This window comes from Heptranchias perlo, chromosome 2 (genome assembly GCF_035084215.1).
Source record: "Heptranchias perlo isolate sHepPer1 chromosome 2, sHepPer1.hap1, whole genome shotgun sequence".
In the NCBI taxonomy this organism is placed as follows: Eukaryota; Metazoa; Chordata; class Chondrichthyes; order Hexanchiformes; family Hexanchidae; genus Heptranchias; species Heptranchias perlo.
In genome coordinates, this window is record NC_090326.1 from 109717655 (window position 1) to 109737382 (window position 19728).

At 40.4% G+C, this 19728-nt stretch overlaps 1 protein-coding gene across 2 annotated transcripts in view; it reads right to left on the minus strand.

Moving 5' to 3' along the window:
• cntnap2a (contactin associated protein 2a) overlaps positions 1 to 19728 on the minus strand; it is a 1620024-nt gene that overhangs the window by 1121502 nt on the left and 478794 nt on the right. For both annotated transcript variants that reach the window (XM_068005678.1, XM_068005683.1), the window contains exon 2: positions 11742 to 11852. In XM_068005678.1, coding sequence (XP_067861779.1) covers positions 11742 to 11852 — 111 coding nt within the window. The remainder of the gene's footprint in view (positions 1 to 11741; positions 11853 to 19728) is intronic.

A 19728-nucleotide genomic window follows, 5' to 3' on the forward strand; every position in this document is an offset into this window, starting at 1 on the left:
AACATAAGTGTCCTTGATAAGTCAGAGACAACTAATCATAAGGGAGGCAATGATATCAGATGTTGTGTCATCTGACATGCAAAGGGAGTGAAGCGAATGACAGCTCCATGAGACGGAGAGGATGATTGATGGAAGGCCCCATATAGAACGAATGTGTTAAAAACATATGTAAGATTACAATTAAATCGTATTTGTTGGAATGTTCTTGGAGTGAAGCTGGACAGCTCAACTGTAATTTAAAGGACCTTCAATAAGTGCACCTCAGAACCATATATGGTGATAAACTTTGCTCAGTTGTATTCGAAATCTTATTAGTATGTTTAATTGTACTCTTATATTTTAACATCTTTGCTACTTATTATAACTTCTTAATAAAGCTATTATGTTTTGGAACAAAACACCTCGGAGTCTTTTTGATTAAAGACAACTATTTAGTAGATCTCTCACAAGTACTATTCCCTCCGTCCAGAATGATTCTGCTCCCAGCATATTGCCTCTCCCTGTTCTCAGCCTCCTTCTCTTCTACCAGATCTGCGGACATTGGCTTGATTGAATTGCACTACGTTCGGCACAGTATCTATTTTTAAAACCTAAATATTTTAGTATTGGACCTTGGGTGTCCCATCCACTCCCTAACAGGACAATCAGGGCAGAAATGCAAGGCTGTTGCTTAAGAAAGAATGGTTGATTTTTTTACTTTCTCCTTTAGCCTGCACCCTGGGCTCTCTGATCCTTGCTCCCCCTCCTTTGCACACAATCACTCCAGAAAAGGCAAAGAAAGAGAAAGAAGTACAAGCAGCATAAAAAAAGAAGGACAAGAGAAAGGTAAAAATTAAAGCCAGGTGCATTTTTTCCACTGTAAATAAAGTGTTGTGGGATGGGATGAAATAGGTTGGTTTGATCTTTGGCCTGTATACAATCTGATCTCAATTTGTGCAAATGGAATAATTAATTTGCATCTATTACTTAAGATGTAATGATAAACAATACTTATGTTTCAAATGAATCCAAATTAAATTTACAATATAAATGAGAAAACTGTTTATCCATTAACCATACATATTTTCTGGTTTTGGCTGTACAGTCTAAGAAATAAGGCAGACATGCATGAAAATGTATAAATTATGTTCAAATTATGGATAAGTGTGTGATTTGTGAGCTAGTCAGGGAACTGGAGCATTCTACTTTGCACTTTATAGATTCCAGTGAAAATCGTTTATGGCAATGCACATGGACTAGGGATGAGTGTGGACCTGAGCCCAAAAGCAAAGTTAATCTCAGTGGGGTTAGTTCATTTGGAACAGGCTCAAATAGGCTCAGTTTCTTCAACTGTAAGGGCGAAATGTCCCTTTCTTACTGGAAACTCACTGATCCATGGAAAAACATGCTTCTTTTGATTGTATTGGACTTGCACTTTGATCACCTGGGGTCAATGTGTGATACATGCTGGAGAAACTCATGCGATCAGGATAGCTGAGAATTTTGAACTCAGTCTTTGGTGGTGATGCAGCTGTTAGATACTCTGCGCAATCAAGCTAGTGGCCTTTACAAAATATGACAGGATTATGTAAAATATTGCATCCTTACAGGCTTTATAACTCAATTTAAAGAGATAGCTCTAAATTCTAAATATTCTAAACCATAAGTTACTAATTTACCAGTCTTTCCCAATCATTTATTAAAAGAATAAAATTAGTAGATTTTTGTGATTTTAAGGTGGGTAAGGCCCCCAGCTCTCTCCAGATTTTGTAAAGTTAGCCCTTCAACTCTACTCTGTATGTGTTTACTTGGTTTGAACTACAGTATTGAGATGAGTTGTTTTTCTGCTGTTGGCAGCAGTTTTGGCAGCTCTAAAATTTCTGTGCTTGCAAATTTGAAGCCAAAGTTTTATTAAAAATCTACAAGGCTGCAGCAGCTGGTTATCAGTCATACAAACATTTGCCAAAAGCACTTTTAATGTGACAGTCTTAAAAGTACTTTTGCCTTCTTCATTGGTTATAAATGTTCAACGCTTCAAGAAAACTCCCCGGTAATCACTGCAATGAGTTCAGCTGTCTCCAGCAGCACAGGTCTGTCATCATCATCCCTAATTGATCATGTTGTCATTGTCATGAACAAGAAAGTATGGGCTGGACTTTTGACACTATTGGATGTGTGACAGGATACAATGGTGCTTCGTACTAGCCAATCTGGCTAGAGTTATAATTGTGTAAGCGTTCTGTGCATCATGGTGATTTCCCAAAGCTGGTGCTTATACCCTGATTTTTTTGAACCCAGGCAAAGAGCAAAAGTCCACAGTGTAGGATATCACCACGGTTGACATTGTATTAAAAATTGTCAATTGTGCTGAAATTTTATTCCGTGGGTGAAAGAAAACACAGTGCAGCAAATGGAAGAAAAGAAGCAGATCGGTGTTGTTGCTGCTCACGTAGGTGATGATAGCAGTTGCTTAGATGAGGCTACCCAGCAGAAAGAGCTCTTCAACAGTTGATCCACCATTGCTTCATGTGAACTACTCTTTCCCTCCACTCCACTGCCTGCACTAACCATCTGAACCAGTCTTTCCATCCTCCAATAAAGGACTTCCACCCACTGAGTAACATTGATATGAGAGAGAGAAAAAGAGGAGAGAGAGAAAGATACATGGAAAGAGAAAAAGAAGAGAGAGAGAGAGAAAGAGAGAGAGAGTGAGAAACAGAGAAAGAAAATATACCATTTACAAAATTCATTCCATGCATTATTTGGTTGTAGTGGGTAGTGCTTCATTTCTGCATTTTTGCTTTTTTCTCCCCACCAATATTTTTCTTCATTATTATAGGTTACAGTGCGCTTTGACATGGGCTCATTTAAGAGGTCAGTGTGGGTATTCCATTGAGAATCCGAATACACTGCATAATTGATATGAGGCAGAGGAGTTCAAGAGGAGCGAGAGGAGCTACAACAAATGCAAGTGCAATCTCCCTGAGAGAGTCTGATCATATCGTCCCAACCCCAAGATATGTGCTTGGATGTTACAGTAGATTGGTCTTTTACCTCTGCTACATAGGCTGCCACAGAGGTGTGCCTCCGTGCATAATAACACACTCACACCTGGATCAGAGATGACTCTTCCCATAGCAGTGAAGGTTAGCACAGCATGCAGCTTTCATGTTACCACAGAATAGACGGACAGACAGAAAGAAAAAGAATTTGCCTTTATTTAGTGCCTTTCATAGCCTCAGAATACCCCAAAGTGCATCACAGTCACTGGAGTACTTTTGAAGTCTAGTCTTTTTGTAATGTAGGGAAATGCGGCAGCCAAAAATTGCACACAGCAAGATCCCGCAAACAGCAATGAGATTAATGACCAGATAATCTGTTTCTAGTAATACTGGTTGAGGGATGAACATCAGCCAGAGTACCAGGAGAACTCTCCTGCTCCTCTTTGAATAGTGCCATGAGATCTTGTATGGCCACCTGAGCAGATAGACAGGACCTCCATTTAATGTCACATGCGAAAGACAGCACCGCCAATAGTGCAGTCATCTCTCAGTATTTTACTGAAGTCTCAGCCGAGAATATCTCTGGAGTAGAGCTTGAATCCACAACCTTCTGAATCAAGAGGAAATAGAGCTATCAATAAGCCACGGCCAACATCTGCCACATCAAGCAGTCTGCAGAGTACACATGTATTAGGGAAATGACAACTGCTGTGTTTGCAAGGAGCAACCTCTTTTTCAGTCTTCCTGTAAAAGAAAAAAGGCATCTGCTGGACAGGGCACAAAGCTTTCATTGGAAGTAACCTCAAGTACAAAGAGTCGCACATAGAACCTATGTAAGCATCTGGCTTCTTTATATCAACCCTATGGTCTATGTGACCAGAAAGTGTTTGCACAATCAATGTTCCAGTGGTATCTGACCACAGAAATATCAGTGGTTGTTATCCAGAAAGCAGCCATTATGCCTTCATTATGTGTTCTTCAACTGTGGCTACATAATTTGAAGGAAAATATATACTGTGTGACTGGCTCTTAGGAGATCAGGGCTATCCTCTACAGAATCAGTTTGCTGTTCCTCGGCTGCCTCCCCAAACTTGAAGTAGTGTGTGCAATGCAGTTTAGGCGCAATGAAAGAGGGTGCGCAAAAGGAAAATGTTTGTGCACAACAGTTGGGAGCAGGATATCACAGCTTAAGTTTATGGCATATTTGATAAATCCCACAAGAGGCACATACTCACATTCACCTTGCTCTTGACACCAGTAAACTTATTCTTCATTTGTATGAGGGAGCTGAGCGGCTGCATTAACTCAAGCCTGTGATTTCCCTTCATACAACTGTTACATATGCTTTTACTGGAGGGTTTCCTTCAGTCCCAAATAGGGCCACCCTCCTTTGGTGCAACTCCTATAGCAGGATCTCCAATTCTCCAGCTTCAATGGGAGCAGTGTTGCCTTTCATATTTCTTTCACCACCATAATTGTTAAAGTAAAATTTAAGCTGTTGGGTTAAAGGCAAAGATGACCTTAGGCGACTAGTGTGATCGTGGCGGCGGTCACTACCCCAAAACCACACTGAGCTGCGCCTTGCACGGACCATAATTAAAAGCTTAAGATGATTAACAAGTTAGTGTATTGCTAAACAAAATGTGATTGGAGGTCAATTGTTGCTGTCGAGGCCTAATTGGCTAATGTGTCACTAACCAAGGCTAATAATGTAATAACTGCTGAATGTCTGTACTTGTAACATATAAAAGAAGCTCAAGGACCATTTTAAAATTGAGAAGGTGACTGCGTACACTGCGGAGTGTCAAGCGCTTCTCCCAAAGCTTTGTCCAATAAACTGCATGTTGAATCTTTAAGTCTGACTCCGAGTGGTGATTTCCCACAAGAATAATGTTCCCTTTTTTTTGATGAGCTGCAGCCCTTTAAGAAGCTTCTTCCTCACCCAACTGTGCTCCAGAATAAGCACACTGGACAAGCTTTTCCTGTGCTTGCAGCCTATCCAAAACAGGAGACGGCCCTTATATTGCAAACCTTTGCACAGCCTGCCCCCCACACTATCGGTGCAGGTGTGCACACAGCATGGGTGTGTGCAACCGTAATACTACTGGAATTGTAAAATTGGGGTTTAATAGTCAGTAAACCCTTTTCTTTGCTGCTTTTCCTTGGTCAAACTATTACTTTCACTATTATGATTCTCCCATTTATACCAGTGAAGTCACTGCTGATATCCAGCTGGCATAGAAAGTGGCTTACCTCACTCTTTCTCCTCCATCAGATCTGACATAATATCTTGATTCATTTATGCCTGTCATTCTGCTGTGCTTCATTATAATTCCACCAACTGCATCTGGGCTCAATCTGAAGCACCGAGCCAACTCAATCTCTGCTTTGTAAATTCACTATTGGAGCTGACAAGTGCAACTTTATTAAAAAGAAGTATCAGCTGCTGTCTTCCTGGCCCTCAAGATGTCATCCCTCCTGGTCCCAAGCTGAAGCTGTATTTGATAACTTCTGTGTATCCTCTTCCCTTTTGTATTCTGATGGTGTAGTTGCTAGGCCGCCGAAAGAGAAAGATGATCTTTATTGCTTACTTTTCTTCTCCAACTCTAGACCTAATGATCTTGGCAAGGAAGCTTCCTCCCTTACATCATTCTGTTCTAGGCTGGGTATTGTGCAATAAGAAAGGATTAATTAACAATCTTGTTGTGCAGGGTCCCTTAGGGAAGAGTGACCATAAAATGATAGAATTCCTCATTAAGATGGAGAGTGAAGTAGTTGAATCCGAAACTCGGGTCCTGAATCTAAATAAAGGAAATTATGAAGGTATGAGGTGCGAGTTGGCTATAATAGATTGGGGAATTTTACTAAAAGGGATGACGGTGGATAGGCAATGGCTAATATTTAAAGAACGTGTGCAGGAATTACAACAATTATTCATTCCTGTCTGGTGCAAAAATAAAACAGGAAAAGTGGCTCAACCGTGGCTTACAAAAGAAATTAGGGATAGTATTAGATCCAAAGAGGAGACGTATAAAATTGCCAGAAAAAGCGGCAAGCCTGAGGATTGGGACCAGTTCAGAATTCAGCAAAGGAGGACACAAATAACCTCCCAGAAATGTTAGGGAACCAAGGATCTAGTGAGAGGGAGGAACTGAAGGAAACCAGTATTAGTTAAAAAAAATAGTGCTGGGGAAATTAATGGGGCTGAAGGCTGACAAATGTCCAGGGCCTGATAATCTACATCCCAGAGTACTAAAGGAAGTGGCCCTGGAAATAGTGGATGCATTGGTGATCATCTTCCAAAATTCTATAGACTCTGGAACAGATTTGTTCCAGATTGGAGGGTGGCAAATGTAACCCCACTATTTAAAAAAGGAGGGAGAGAAAAAACAGGGAATTACAGACCAGTTAGCCTAACATCACTAATGGGGAAAATGCTAGAGTCTATTATAAAAATGTGATAACAGAACATTTGGAGGGCAGTAACAGGATTGGACAAAGTCAGCATGGGTTTATGAAAGGGAAATCATGCTCAACAAATCTACTGGAGTTTTTTGAGGATGTAACTAGTAGAATAGATAGGGGAGAACCAGTGGATGTGGTGTATTTGGATTTTCAGAAGGCTTTTGATAAGGTCCCACACAAGAGGTTAGTGTACAAAATTAAAACACATGGGATTGAGGGTAATATACTGGCATGGATTAAGAATTGGTTGACAGACAGGAAACAGAGAGTAGGAATAAACGGGTCTTTTTCCGGTGGCAGGCAGTGACTAGTGGGGTATTGCAGGGATCAGTGCTTGGGCCCCAGCTATTCACAATATATATCAATGATTTGGACGAGGGAACTAAATGTAACATTTCCAAGTTTGCAGACGACACAAAGCTGGGTGGAATGTGAGCTGTGAGGAGGATGCAAAGAGGCTCCAATGTAATTTAGACAAGTTGGGTGAGTGAGCAAGAACATGGCAGATGCAGTATAACGTGGATAAATGTGAGGTTATCCACTTTGGTTGTAAAAACAGAAAGGCAGATTATTATCTGAATGGTGAAAGATTGGGAAAAGGGGAGGTGCAATGAGACCTGGGTGTCCTTGTACACCAGTCGCTGAAAGCGAGCATTCAGGTGCAGCAAGCAGTTAGGAAGGCGAATGGTATGTTGGCCTTCATTGCAAGAGGATATGAGTACAGGAGCAGGGATGTCTTACTGCAGTTGTATAGGGTCTTGGTGAGACCACATCTGGAGTATTGTGTGCAGTTTTGGTCTCCTTATTTGAGGAAAGATATCCTTGCCATGGAAGGAGTGCAATGAAGGTTTACCAGACTGATTCCTGGGATGGCAGGACTGACGTATGAGGAGAGATAGGGTCGACTGGGCCTATATTCACTAGAGTTTAGAAGAACGAGGGGTGATCTCATCGAAACATATAAAATTCTAACAGAACTAGACAGACTAGATGCAGGGAGGATGTTCTCGATGGCTGGGGAGTCCAGAGCCAGGGGTCACAGTCTCAGGATACGGGGTATGCCATTTAGAACCGAGATTAGGAGAAATTTCTTCACTCAGAGTGTGGTGAACCTGTGGAATTCTCTACCACAGAAGGCCGTGGAGGCCAAGTCATTAGATGTATTCAAGAAGGAGATAGATATATTTCTTAACGCTAAGGGGATCAAGGGATATGGGGAAAAAGCGGGAACAGGGTACTGAGTTAGACGATCAGCCATGATCATTTTGAATGGCGGAGCAGGCCCGAAGGGCCAAATGGCCTACTCTTGTTCCTATTTTCTATGTTTCTATGTTTCTACCATTTTGTTAGACAAAATGTTGTCCCATTAGCTTTCTTGAATCTTCTGATCTCTGGACTCCAGTTAGATCCCTAGTACTTTCCTGACCCTCCCACTGGTCCATCACACTAAATGTTCCCTTTCCCAGATCGAGCCTCCAACCTTTCCCTTTGTAGCAACCTTTCTTGTCTCTCTGTTTTAAGTCAATGCTCCTCTGAACTTACCTTCCATTTTTCCACGTAAGCTGAAAATCTGCCATACAACATGTTTGTATTCTTTCCTACATCCATTAAGACTTGACACATCATCTCCTCGCCTAACTTCTTCTATCTCAAGACATCAAAACTGTGTAGCGAATTTTTTTGCTTTGGGATTTCTCCCAACATTTTTACACAGAGCCAGTTCCCATAAGCAGACCAAGACTCCTCAGAACTGAAGCCCGCGTGTCACGGGACTAACAATTATCCTTTAATTACAGTATAATGCAACAGAGACCACATGGGCTGCCCATGTGTTTTCTGAAAGACAGTAAATGTCAACACTGTTAGTCCATTGTGTTCAGGCTAAAACTAATAGTCAGATTTAATTACAGTTAAGATAATTAAGCAGAAGCAGAAAGCCCATCAAGTTAGTGTTTTACAGATAAAATACCCATTATCCTTCAACGGCAATTCCACAAATCAAAGAACTTGTCTGTTTCTTGAAATACTGGATTCTGGTCTCTATTCGAAAGTTTAGTAAGAGAGGCCTGCCTCTATCTCAACTCCAGCTAATTCTAATACACATTTATTCCATTATACTTATAGTCATAGATAAACTATAACATAAATTCCCCGAAAAGATTACACTCCTTATCTCTTTACACCTATAATCTTGAGGCATGTCAGGCCCAAGTTTAGCATCATATTATCATTACTTCCAAATTTACTTAATCTCTTAGACACTGTTCAGTATGATAGTGTTCTGCAAAGACATGTCTACAACCACTATTTATCACGGTCAGCTTCACGCCATCACCAGACTGCAATGGAACCCTTCCTGATAGCACTAATTCATAGATTTATAGCATGGAAAATGATTATTCAGCCGAACAGCAAAGTCCTGGGTTGCTCTTCAGCTGGAGCTATCCAATCTCATCTCATTTTCCTGTCCTTTTCTTGTATCCTATTATAGTCATACTTTTCAAATACTTAATCAATTTATTTTTAAATGATGCTTTCATCTCTAACTTAATAGCTGTTATAACAGAAGCATTTCATTTTCTAATAACCCTCTATGTGAAAAAAAATTATTCTAACTTCCCCCCTTTGTTCTTTTAGCAATAATCCTGAGTCTATGTCCCCTTATCACTGATTTGCCAACCAGTGGAAACAGACTTTTACTGTTCACCCTCTCAAAACCTTTCATAATTTTTGAAGCCCCCTCATATCACTCCTTAACCTTTTCTGTTCCAGTGAAAAAGTTTATCAAGCCTTTCTTCCTAATGTGAGCCACTCATTCCTCATATAATTCTAGTGAACCTTCACCGTACCCTTTCCAGGGCTGTAACATCCTTCCTATAATCGGCTGTCCAGAAGTGTGCTCACTATACAAACTGTGGCCTTACCAATGTCTTATACAAATTCGATATCACTTCCTTGCTTTTTGTACTCAATACCCCTATGTATAAAACCCAAAATTGTTATGGTCCTTTCCATCTGTGTCGCTACCTTTAAAGATTTATATATTTGTATCCCTAGATCATTTTGTAGCTCCACCCCAAGAATCTTTTTACCTAAAATGTACTATTTCACATTTCTCTGCAATAAGTCCCACCAATCTGCTAAGCAGTTTATATCCTTTTGCATTCTTCTTTAGTTTGCCATTTCCCCAAATTTGGTATCATCAGAAAACTTAATATAATTTCTCTTGTGGCTGTGTCCAATGCACTTCGATTTTACAACCTCTGAAACATTCCATTTATTTTTTTTAAGACCTCTCAAGATTGCTTTTGGACAAATTATTTATTCCAAAATAGATAACTACCACAGGCATTTTTCAGCTTCTTCCAATAAATAGTCTATCATCACTTTCGCAAACTCAGCTTAGCTCCAGTAAACACAAATTCCACCTCATCATTCACTCAATTTACCTTATTAATAACTGCCTCAAACTGGCCAGCTGCTTGCAGACTGATCACTCCTAGACCCTTTTTGGCTGATGCCAGTGTTCCCTTTCATGTTATTTAACATAATATATTTTCACAGAATTAAAACTGTGTTCAATTAAATATACACAAGAAATCTTTGTAAATAAAGCAATGTGTTCCCCCTGAAAACAATGAAAACCAGAAGCAGTTCCCAGGCAGCCTCTTGTGTTCTTGAATACCTCATTAGCTTCTAAAGTGCCCTCTCATCTGAAACACATAAAAGCCTCAACAATTGCTTAAGAAGGTCTCAATTTATTATCCTCTGACAAAATTACACTTTCAAAGCACTGCTTTCCTTTCTTCTAGCTTAATGCAGGCGAACCCAAAGTCACAATCTTTGATTCCTGCCAGAACTTGAGTGTCTTTGACATTAACTTTCAACATTCCAAAATGTCACCTCAGGTTCCATCAGGAGATGAAGAACCTCATCATTCTAATCAATTCTTGTGGGGGAAATCCAAAACTCAGGGTCATAAATATAAGACAGTCATGAATAAATCCAATAAGGAATTCAATAGAAACATCTTTACTGAGAGAGAAGTTAGAATGTGGAACTTGCTATCACATGGAGTAGTTGAGGCGACTTGCATAGGTACATTTAAGGGGAAGCTAATAAGTACATGAGGAAGAAAGGAATAGAAAGATATGCTTATTGGGTTAGATGAAGTAGGGTGGGAGGAGGCTCATGTGGAGCATAAACACCAGCATAGACCAGTTGGGCCAAATGGCCTGTTTCTGTGCTCCAAATTCTATGTAATTCCATACGTAGGTTACTCCCACACATCCTTTCCATTATTAAGACTGCTTTCTTCAACTTCTGGGCTATCGATCACCTCCATCCTTATTTCTACCCCGTAACTGCAAAAAAAAACCTTAATGTCTTTACCACCTCAAAGTTTGTCTTCTCTAATGTGCTCCTGGCTGACATGCTCAGTTCAAATCTCCACAAATTTCAACTCGCTCAAAATGCTGCAGCCCATGTTCTCACCCGTGCAAAATCCTGCACTCCGATCACCCCCATCCTTTCCTCACTCCATTGGCTTCTGTACGGCAGCAAATTAACTTCACAATGCAAATCCTCACTTTTGAATCTTTCCACGGCATCCCCATACCCAGATATTGGGCTACTCCTGGTCAACTGCAAATTCGCTCTCAAGATCCATCTGCCTTGTCACCTGCTTTCAAAAATCCCCAGAAAACTTTAATCTTTAAATGTGTCTTTCACCTCCCGCCCGAATTCTTTCCATTTTCCCTCCTGCTTGGCATGCACTCTTCTGACCTGCTTAACGTAAAGCACTTTAAGATATGGTTATCGGGCAAGAAAGTGGAATTGAGATTGAAGGTCAGCTGTGATCTTATTGAATGGCAGAGCAGGCTCGTGGGGCCATATGGCCAACTCCTGCTCCTATTTCTTATGTTCCTATGAGATCCCTCCTGCGTGAGGAGCCCTGAAAATGCACATTTTTGTTTCCTTGGATTATCAAAACTCGTGTCGAATAACCTGCAACATTCTACAACTGGAGGAAGTAACTGATGAATTTTTGTTTTCAAGCAAGTTTTTGGCCACCTCTCTTAACTCTTGCACCATGGCTCATTGTCTGCTCCTTTATTCCTTTTATCTGTTTTATTTTTGTTCTCCCTGCTGTGAAGCGCCTCGGGATACATCGGCAAGTTTCTGCTCACCCCCAATTGAATTAAAATAATTCATTACAATATTAATATCTTTGCATTAAAAAGAAAATGCACGTATGAATCAAATGCCAATGAGGATTGTTTTAGAAGCTCTTACCTCCTCTCTTGTTTAGTTTAGCGTAGCCAGGTACATAGCTGCCTGACATCACAGACGAACTACTGAAGGAAGAGTGAGGAAGTGTCACAGTCAGTGGCTCATCACATTTCTCTGGAAAAAAAAAGAAAATTATTTACTTAGTATCATTTTTACAAAGAATATGGTGCACAGTAAAAATATAGATTTCACCCCTTTGTTTACAAATATGCAAATATGCAAAAAAATGCAAATCATTTTTCTCATCGATTCAGATCTGTGCTCCCCAACTGTTCAGGTATTGCACAATGTGATCACACTGTAGCAAAAATGACAAAGTACTTTAAAAAGACCACAACGTAACCAGAAGGCAACATGGTCCCAAGATAGCCGAGTGTATCAGTATTAGGAAAATGCAAAAAGCTTCTCCTTGAATTCAAAGCAGGCATAAACTCTTCTTAGTACCAATAAAAAGCATTTTAGATTCACTGAAATAAATTGAAATACTAAACTGTTTCAATCCCACAGCAAAATGGGACTTAATCCATTTTAGTTGAAAACATTTTTTTTTACATGTAAGTTTGTGAGGGAAAGCAAGGAACACGGTCTTTCAGCTTATACTGACAGATTGAATGTCTCTTTTCTCTGATGGCTGAAAGAAGTCTACTGCAAATGAGTTTGAGCAATCTCAACCTATTTACTACTAGATAGATAACAAAGCTGCCCACAATGTGCAGAAAATTGTCGATCTCCTTAAGGAAATAAAAAAGATGCTTGATATAGGAAAGTACAGAATGCTCCCCTGAGTTATGAGTAAGACACGATGCTGGACAACGTGAAGGGGCTTTTACCTGCCCTGTGCTATATCACCCTGGGTATACTTGATGCTGACACTGGATGACAAGTTGAAAAATGCTCCATTCCCAGGCAGTGATACCCTCTGCCACCTTGATTAGTAGACAAATCCAACTCGAAAAATTAAAATAAAACGCGAGGATCTCCCAAGGTGGTGCTTATGATAAGACGGATAATACACTGGTTTATAATGACAGGAGCATTTTATCATATAACATACATGCATTATTTTGTTATGGTGGAGCTGTTTAACATAGCGGTCTGTAAACATTGAAGTCAATTACAGGTTTGCTGCTGTTCATAAGGGAAGTTTGCAGATTTGTAGGCACTTATGAATTTGCACACGATCAGATTACAGCATTTTGGGAATTATAGGCACAGGTGTATAAATTACCTCTCATCAGTTGATATCTATGGGAAGAATATCAACTGAGATCCAAGATGAATACCCTTTCACAATGTCCCAGCAATGTGTCTTAACCATAACCTAGTGAGAGTATTCTTTACTATGCTAGTGTGGATTTTGCATAACCAACACCAAAAAATCCTTTTTGGTTCTCCGAATGAGATTAACAATTTTGTATCAAATAATGAGCAGTTTTGTATTGTGCATTTTAGATGCTGAAATGGAGGGGCTTTGGGATCTTTCTGGGTGGATGAAATAAGATGGGCCGAAAAACTTTCCTAATCGGTAACTATCCTCCGATCTTGGTATTCAAGACTTAAATGAATATGGAGTTACAGGTAGTTAAGAATTATTAAGGGGAGAGAATGTCATTCTACTTAATGATTTCTGTCCCAAGAATTTACAGAAAATCTGTTTTAGATCTGTTACACGATAAAACAAGGGTGGGTCCCCCAAATTTCAAAAAGGACACCAGGGTGAGCTGAGAAGTGTCAATCTAACAAGAATCCATAACTTATCTCAAAAGTGGGGAGATGGAGAAATTCACCTTTAGAATTCTCACATGCAAGACTATAAGGAAACATAGAAAATAGGAGCAGTAGTAGGCCATTCGACCCTTCGAGCCTGCTCCGCCATTCAATATGATCATGGCTGATCCTCTATCTCAATACCATATTCCTGCTCTCTCTTCATATCCCTTGATGTCTTTTGTGTCTAGAAGTCTATCTAGCTCCATCTTAAATATATTCATTGACTTGGCCTCCACAGCCTTCTGTGGTAGAGAATTCCACAGGTTCACCACCCTCTGAGTGAAGAAATTTCTCCTCATCTCAGTCCTAAATGTCCTACCCCGTATCCTGAGACTGTGACCCCTCGTTTTGGATCCCCCCAGCCAGGGGAAACATCCTCCCTGCATCCACTCTGTCTAGCCCTGTCAGAATTTTATATGTTTCAATTAGATCCCCTCTCATTCTTCTAAACTCGAGTGAATACAGGCCAAGTCGACCCAATCTCTCCTCATACGACAGTCCTGCAATCCCAGGAATCAGTCTGGTGAATCTTCGCTGCACTCCCTCTATGGCAAGTATATCCTTTCTTAGGTAAGGAGACCAAATACTCCAGGTGTGGTCTCACCAAGGCCCTGTATAACTGCAGTAAGACATCCCTGCTCCTGTACTCAAATCCCCTTGCAATGAAGGCCAACATACCATTTGCCTTCCTTTCTGCTTGCTGCACCTGTATATTTGCTTTCAGTGACTGGTGTACAAGGACACCCAGGTCCCTTTGTACATCAATATTCCCCAATCTATCACCATTTAAATAATACTCTGCCTTTCTGTTTTTCCTTCCGAAGTGGATAACTTCACATTTATCCACATTATACTGCATCTGCCATGTATTTGCCCACTCACTCAACTTGTCTAAATTGCCTTGAAGCCTCTTTGCATCCTCCTCACAACTCACGATCTCACCTAGTTTTGTGTCATCAGCAAACTTGGAAATATTATATTTGGTTCCCTCATCCAAATCATTGATATATATTGTGAATAGCTGGGGCCCAAGCACTGATCCCTGCGGTGCCCACTAGTCACTGCCTGCCACCCCGAAAAAGACCCATTTATTCCTACTGTCTGTTTCCTGTCTGTTAACTAATTTTCAATCCATGCCAGTATATTACCCCCAATCCCATGTGCTTTAATTTTGCACATTAACCTCTGATGTGGGACTTTATCAAAGGCCTTCTGAAAATCCAAATAAACCACATCCACTGGTTCTCCCTTATCTAGTCTACCAGTTACATCCTCAAAAAACTCCAGAAGGTTTGTCAAACATGATTTCCCTTTCATAAATCCATGATGACTTTGTCTAATCCTGTTGATATTTTCTAAATGTCCTGTTATCACATCCTTTATAATAGACTCCAGCATTTTCCCTACTACTGATGTTAGGCTAACCGATCTGTAGTTCCCTGTTTTCTCTTTCCCTCCTTTTTTAAATAGTGGGGTTACATTTGCCACCTTCCAATCTGCAGGAACTGTTCCATAACCCGTAGAATTTTGGAAGATGACAACTAATGCATCCACTATTTCCATGGCTACCTCTTTTAGTACTCTGGAATGCAGATTATCGGGCCCTGGGGATTTATTGGCTTTCAGTCCCATTAATTTCTCCAGCACTATTGTTTTACTAATACTAATTTCCTTTAATCCTCCTTCTCACTAGTCCCTTGGTTCCCAAGCATTTCTGGGAAGTTATTTGTGTCCTTTTCCATGAAGACAGAACCAAAGTATTTGTTTAATTGCTCTGTCATTTCCCTGTTCCCCATTATAAATTCTCCCGTTTCTGACTGTAAGGGACCTACATTTGTCTTCACTAATCTTTTTCTTTTTACATACTTGTAGAAGCTTTTACAGTCCACTTTTACGTTCCTTGCAAGTTTACTCTCATACTCTATTTTTCCCCTCTTAATCAATCTCTTGGTCCTTTTTTTTGCTGAATTCTAAACTGCTTCCAATCCTCAGGCTTGCTACTTTTTCTGGCAACTTTATATGACTCCTCTTTGGATCTAATACTATCCTTAATTTCTTTTGTTAGCCATGGTTGGGCTGCTTTTCCTTTTGTGTTTTTGTGCCAGAAAGGAATGTAGAATTGTTGCAATTCATGCATTCGTTCCTTAAATGTTAGCCATTGCCTATCCACCATCATGCCTTTTAATGAAGCTTCCCAATCTATCATAGCCAACTCACTCCTCATACCTTCATAGTTTCCTTTGTTTAGATTTAGGACCCTAGTTTCGGATTAGACTACTTCACTTTCCATCTTAATGAAGAATTCTATCATGTTATGGTCACTCTTCCCTAAAGGACCCCGCACAACAAGATTATTAATTAACCCCTTCTCATTGCACAATACCCAATCTAGGATAGCCTGTTCCCTGGTAGGCTCCTTAATGTACTAGTCTAAAAAAAATCTCGTACACACTCCAGGAATTCATCCTCCACACTATTATTGCTAATTTGGTTTGGCCATTCTGTATGCAGATCAAAGTCACCCATGATTACTGTAGTACCCTTGTTACATGCATCTCTAATTTCTTGTTTGATGCCATCCCCTACATTACCACAACTGTTTGGAGGCCTATGGACAACTCCCACCAATGTTTTCTGCCCCTTGGTGCTTCTTAACTCCACCCAGACTGATTCTACATCTTGATTTTCTGAGCCAATATCCTTTCTCACTATTGCTCTGATTTCATCCTTTACTAACAACACCACCCCACCTCCTTTTCCTTTTTGCCTGTCCTTCCTAAATATCGAATACCCTTGGATATTCAGCTCCCAGCCTTGGTCACCCTGCAGCCATGTCCCAGCATGGTTCAGGTGTAGTCCGTCCAAACGGAACAACTCTCTCTTTCCCCAGTACTGGTGCCAGTGCCCCACAAATCGAAACCCACTTCTCCCACACCAATCTTTGAGCCACGCATTCATCTCCCTGATTGACCCTATGCCAATAGGCGCTAAATAATGAAGCAGGGGATTATTTTTTCACGCAACTGTGAATCCTAATCATTTCCAACACTTAAACATTCGTAAATACAAGGAACACACTGTTTTGGCACTAATTCTTTTCAGTGAGTATAACTTTTAAGAGATCATCTCTGGTGATACCTTCGGAAGGACATATTGGCCCTGGAGGGAGTGCAGCGTAGGTTTACTAGAATGATACCAGGACTTCAAGAGTTAAGTTATGAGGAGAGATTACACAAATTGGGGTTGTATTCGCTAGAGTTTCGAAGGTTAAGGGGTGATCTGATCGAAGTTTATAAGATATTAAGGGGAACAGATAGAGTGGATAGAGAGAAACTATTTCTGCTGGTTGGGGATTCTAGGAGTTGGGGGCACAGTCTAAAAATTAGGAGTGAGATTAGAAAACATTTCTACACACAAAGGGTGGTAGAAGTTTGGAACTCTCTTCCGCAAACGGCAATTGATACTAGCTCAATTGCTAAATTTAAATCTGAGATAGATAGCTTTTTGGCAACCAAAGGTATTAAGGGATATGGGCCAAAGGCAGGTATATGGAGTTAGGTCACAGATCAGCCATGATCTTATCAAATGGCAGAGCAGGCACGAGGGCTGGATGGCCTGCTCCTGTTCCTATGTAAAGTTGGGTTCTACTAATAAGAACATAAGAAATAGGAGCAGGAGTAGGCCATACAACCCCTCCAGCCTGCTCCGTCAATAAGAGTATGGCTGATCTTCTGCCTTAACTCCACTTTCTCGCCCTATCCCCAAATCCCTTCATGTCCAAAAATCTACTGATCTCAGTCTTGAATATACTCAATGACTGAGCATCCGCAGCCCTCTGCGGTAGACAATTCCAAAGATGTTGAATTAAGATGCGTTTTCTTGAGAAATTAAAAGAAGTGTTTAATGTTTCATGCTAAAGTAACAAGAAGGGTTGAACAAATCTAAAACGACTATAAAGAGTGGGTTATTTGAAGTCTACAGCTGGCAGTGACTGGAAAAAGCTAGCACAGATGGTAGGAAAAAGAAAATTTTAGGAATGCTAAATAATTCAACACAAGGTCATAAAACCTTAAGTAAAATGTTTTAATTCTGCACGACTCACTTTGAAATATGTTCAGGTCGGGTGTTAGAACAAATACTTATAACAGCTCCACATTATATGTGTTGTGTATTGTATAATAAACAATGTTTTATAATGTAATAAAATAATTTTTGAGGCTCATAAAATGATGTACAGTAATTACAATATAAAGTCTGGAGTAATAAAATCAGACTTTACAGTCTTTTCTTATGAGCCTTTTGTTCAATCAACAAAATATGCACATTCTTGTAGAGTATAATGGCAGCGTCGCAGACTGACATAAACTCATCTCGTAATCAGTTACACAAAAACATGTCAATTAAACAGAGAGGAATTAAACATCAGCTAACATAAAGCATGTGATTAAGTAGCAGAAAACTTAAAGAAGACAGGTTAAATTGTTTGTCAGTTGAAGTAGGTTTTGTTGTTTTTGATGACAAGATATTCTTTTCATATTGCACCGTGCTAATGTAATCTCACTTTTACCAGAGCAGAACAACTTAATCTGGGATGCCCATAAAGGGCTTCTGAAAACCCTAGAGGCCTGTGAGCACCCATTCCTGCCAGAGAGTACCAGCAAGAATTCATCTCTCTTTAAACTGATGAACACCAAATTTGGACAGCTGAAATTTCTCCACGTGAGAAGTAAAATTCAACGGACCCGAGCTTGTGGGTCCTTTGTAATGTTAGAACAAGATTTTAATAATTGGCTTTGTAAAAGGTTTTATGCACAAGAATGTGATAATCTTGGGTTTTGGGGACATTCCCATTCAACAGTGTATTTTGGAAGATACCTTTACTCAGAGCAACAGCACATCATTTTATTTTGTTAATCATTTCGAGTGTTTTTTAAAGACAGGTCTTTTGACCCTTGGATAGACATTGTGGACAGATTAGCAGTATATTTGCTGATTTATGTATGCAATCAGTGGTAATTTTGTTTGATATAGAATTTGTGCTTCAGTTTTCTGATGTGCACATAATCTGCCTGAAACGCTGGGTTAAAATAGTTCACTGTCTGGAAGCACCATGTGGTGACTTAGTACAAGAAACGCAAAGAGATGAAAAGTTACAAGAGACTCCCTGATGTTGGGGGTTGCAGGGTACAGCCTCATAACTTTCTCGGGAGAGGGCGGCAGAACACCCCAACCCGCTCCCCAGCCCAGCTAGCTTCAACCATCATTTCCAACCTCTTTGTTTGTGTGTTGTGGGGGTGGGGGGGCGAGGTCTCGGACACCGGGCGGGGCGAGTTCTCGGACACCGGGCGGGGTGAGGTCGGGTCGGCCGATCGCAGCAGGTAAGCTTGTAGGGCCTGAAGGAAACACTCCCGCTCCTCCTGGCCCACAAGCAGTGCAATAAAGGCACTGTTTTAACTCAAGGATCTGGCCCTTCTCGCCCCCTTTTTACTGGTGAGATTTACGAACCCTGGGAAACTCGCAATGGAGGCGTTAAATTTAAGGTTAAGCCACATTCAATTTAAAAAGGCCAATTTAACATCTCACAAGGATGTTATTTGATACAATAAATACCCGTCTGCCTGAACTAATAAAGGTCCCGACTGCTGCGAGGAGGTGACTCCAAACGCAAACGCACCTCCATTAAACCTGGAAGTGGGCGCGTTAGAGCCGGGTTGCGGTTACGTTCCAAAAATCAAATATTTTAACTATCCAGCCGTCCCCAATCCACCTATTCTTGGGGGTTAAAATTCCCCCGTGTGTTCGGTCTTGTGAATTTGTTCTTGTGCATTTTATGTAATAATAACTGTTTCATGACATGTATATAACAGTCACTAGTATGATTAGATTAGTCTCAAATATTGACATCTTCCAAACAGTTTTTTTAGAAATTTTATATTAGAATTAATATCCTCGATTGTCTACTTGAATTACACGGCCCCACGGTTTAATGCAAGCACAATGAGGCTGCAACTTGTTTGGGAACCGCTCTGCAGTTCCCTGCTTACACCCATCACTTTCAGGATTTTCGACCAGAAGTGACAGCGATGGGCAGATATATTATAATATTATGCCAATGACAGAAGTAGATCATCTGACATATTCTCTGTCATTTGCACCATAGTAAAGCTGGGTGCAAGGACAGCTGCTGCATTTCTTTGTCCAGCATTGTTATGGCAGCAGA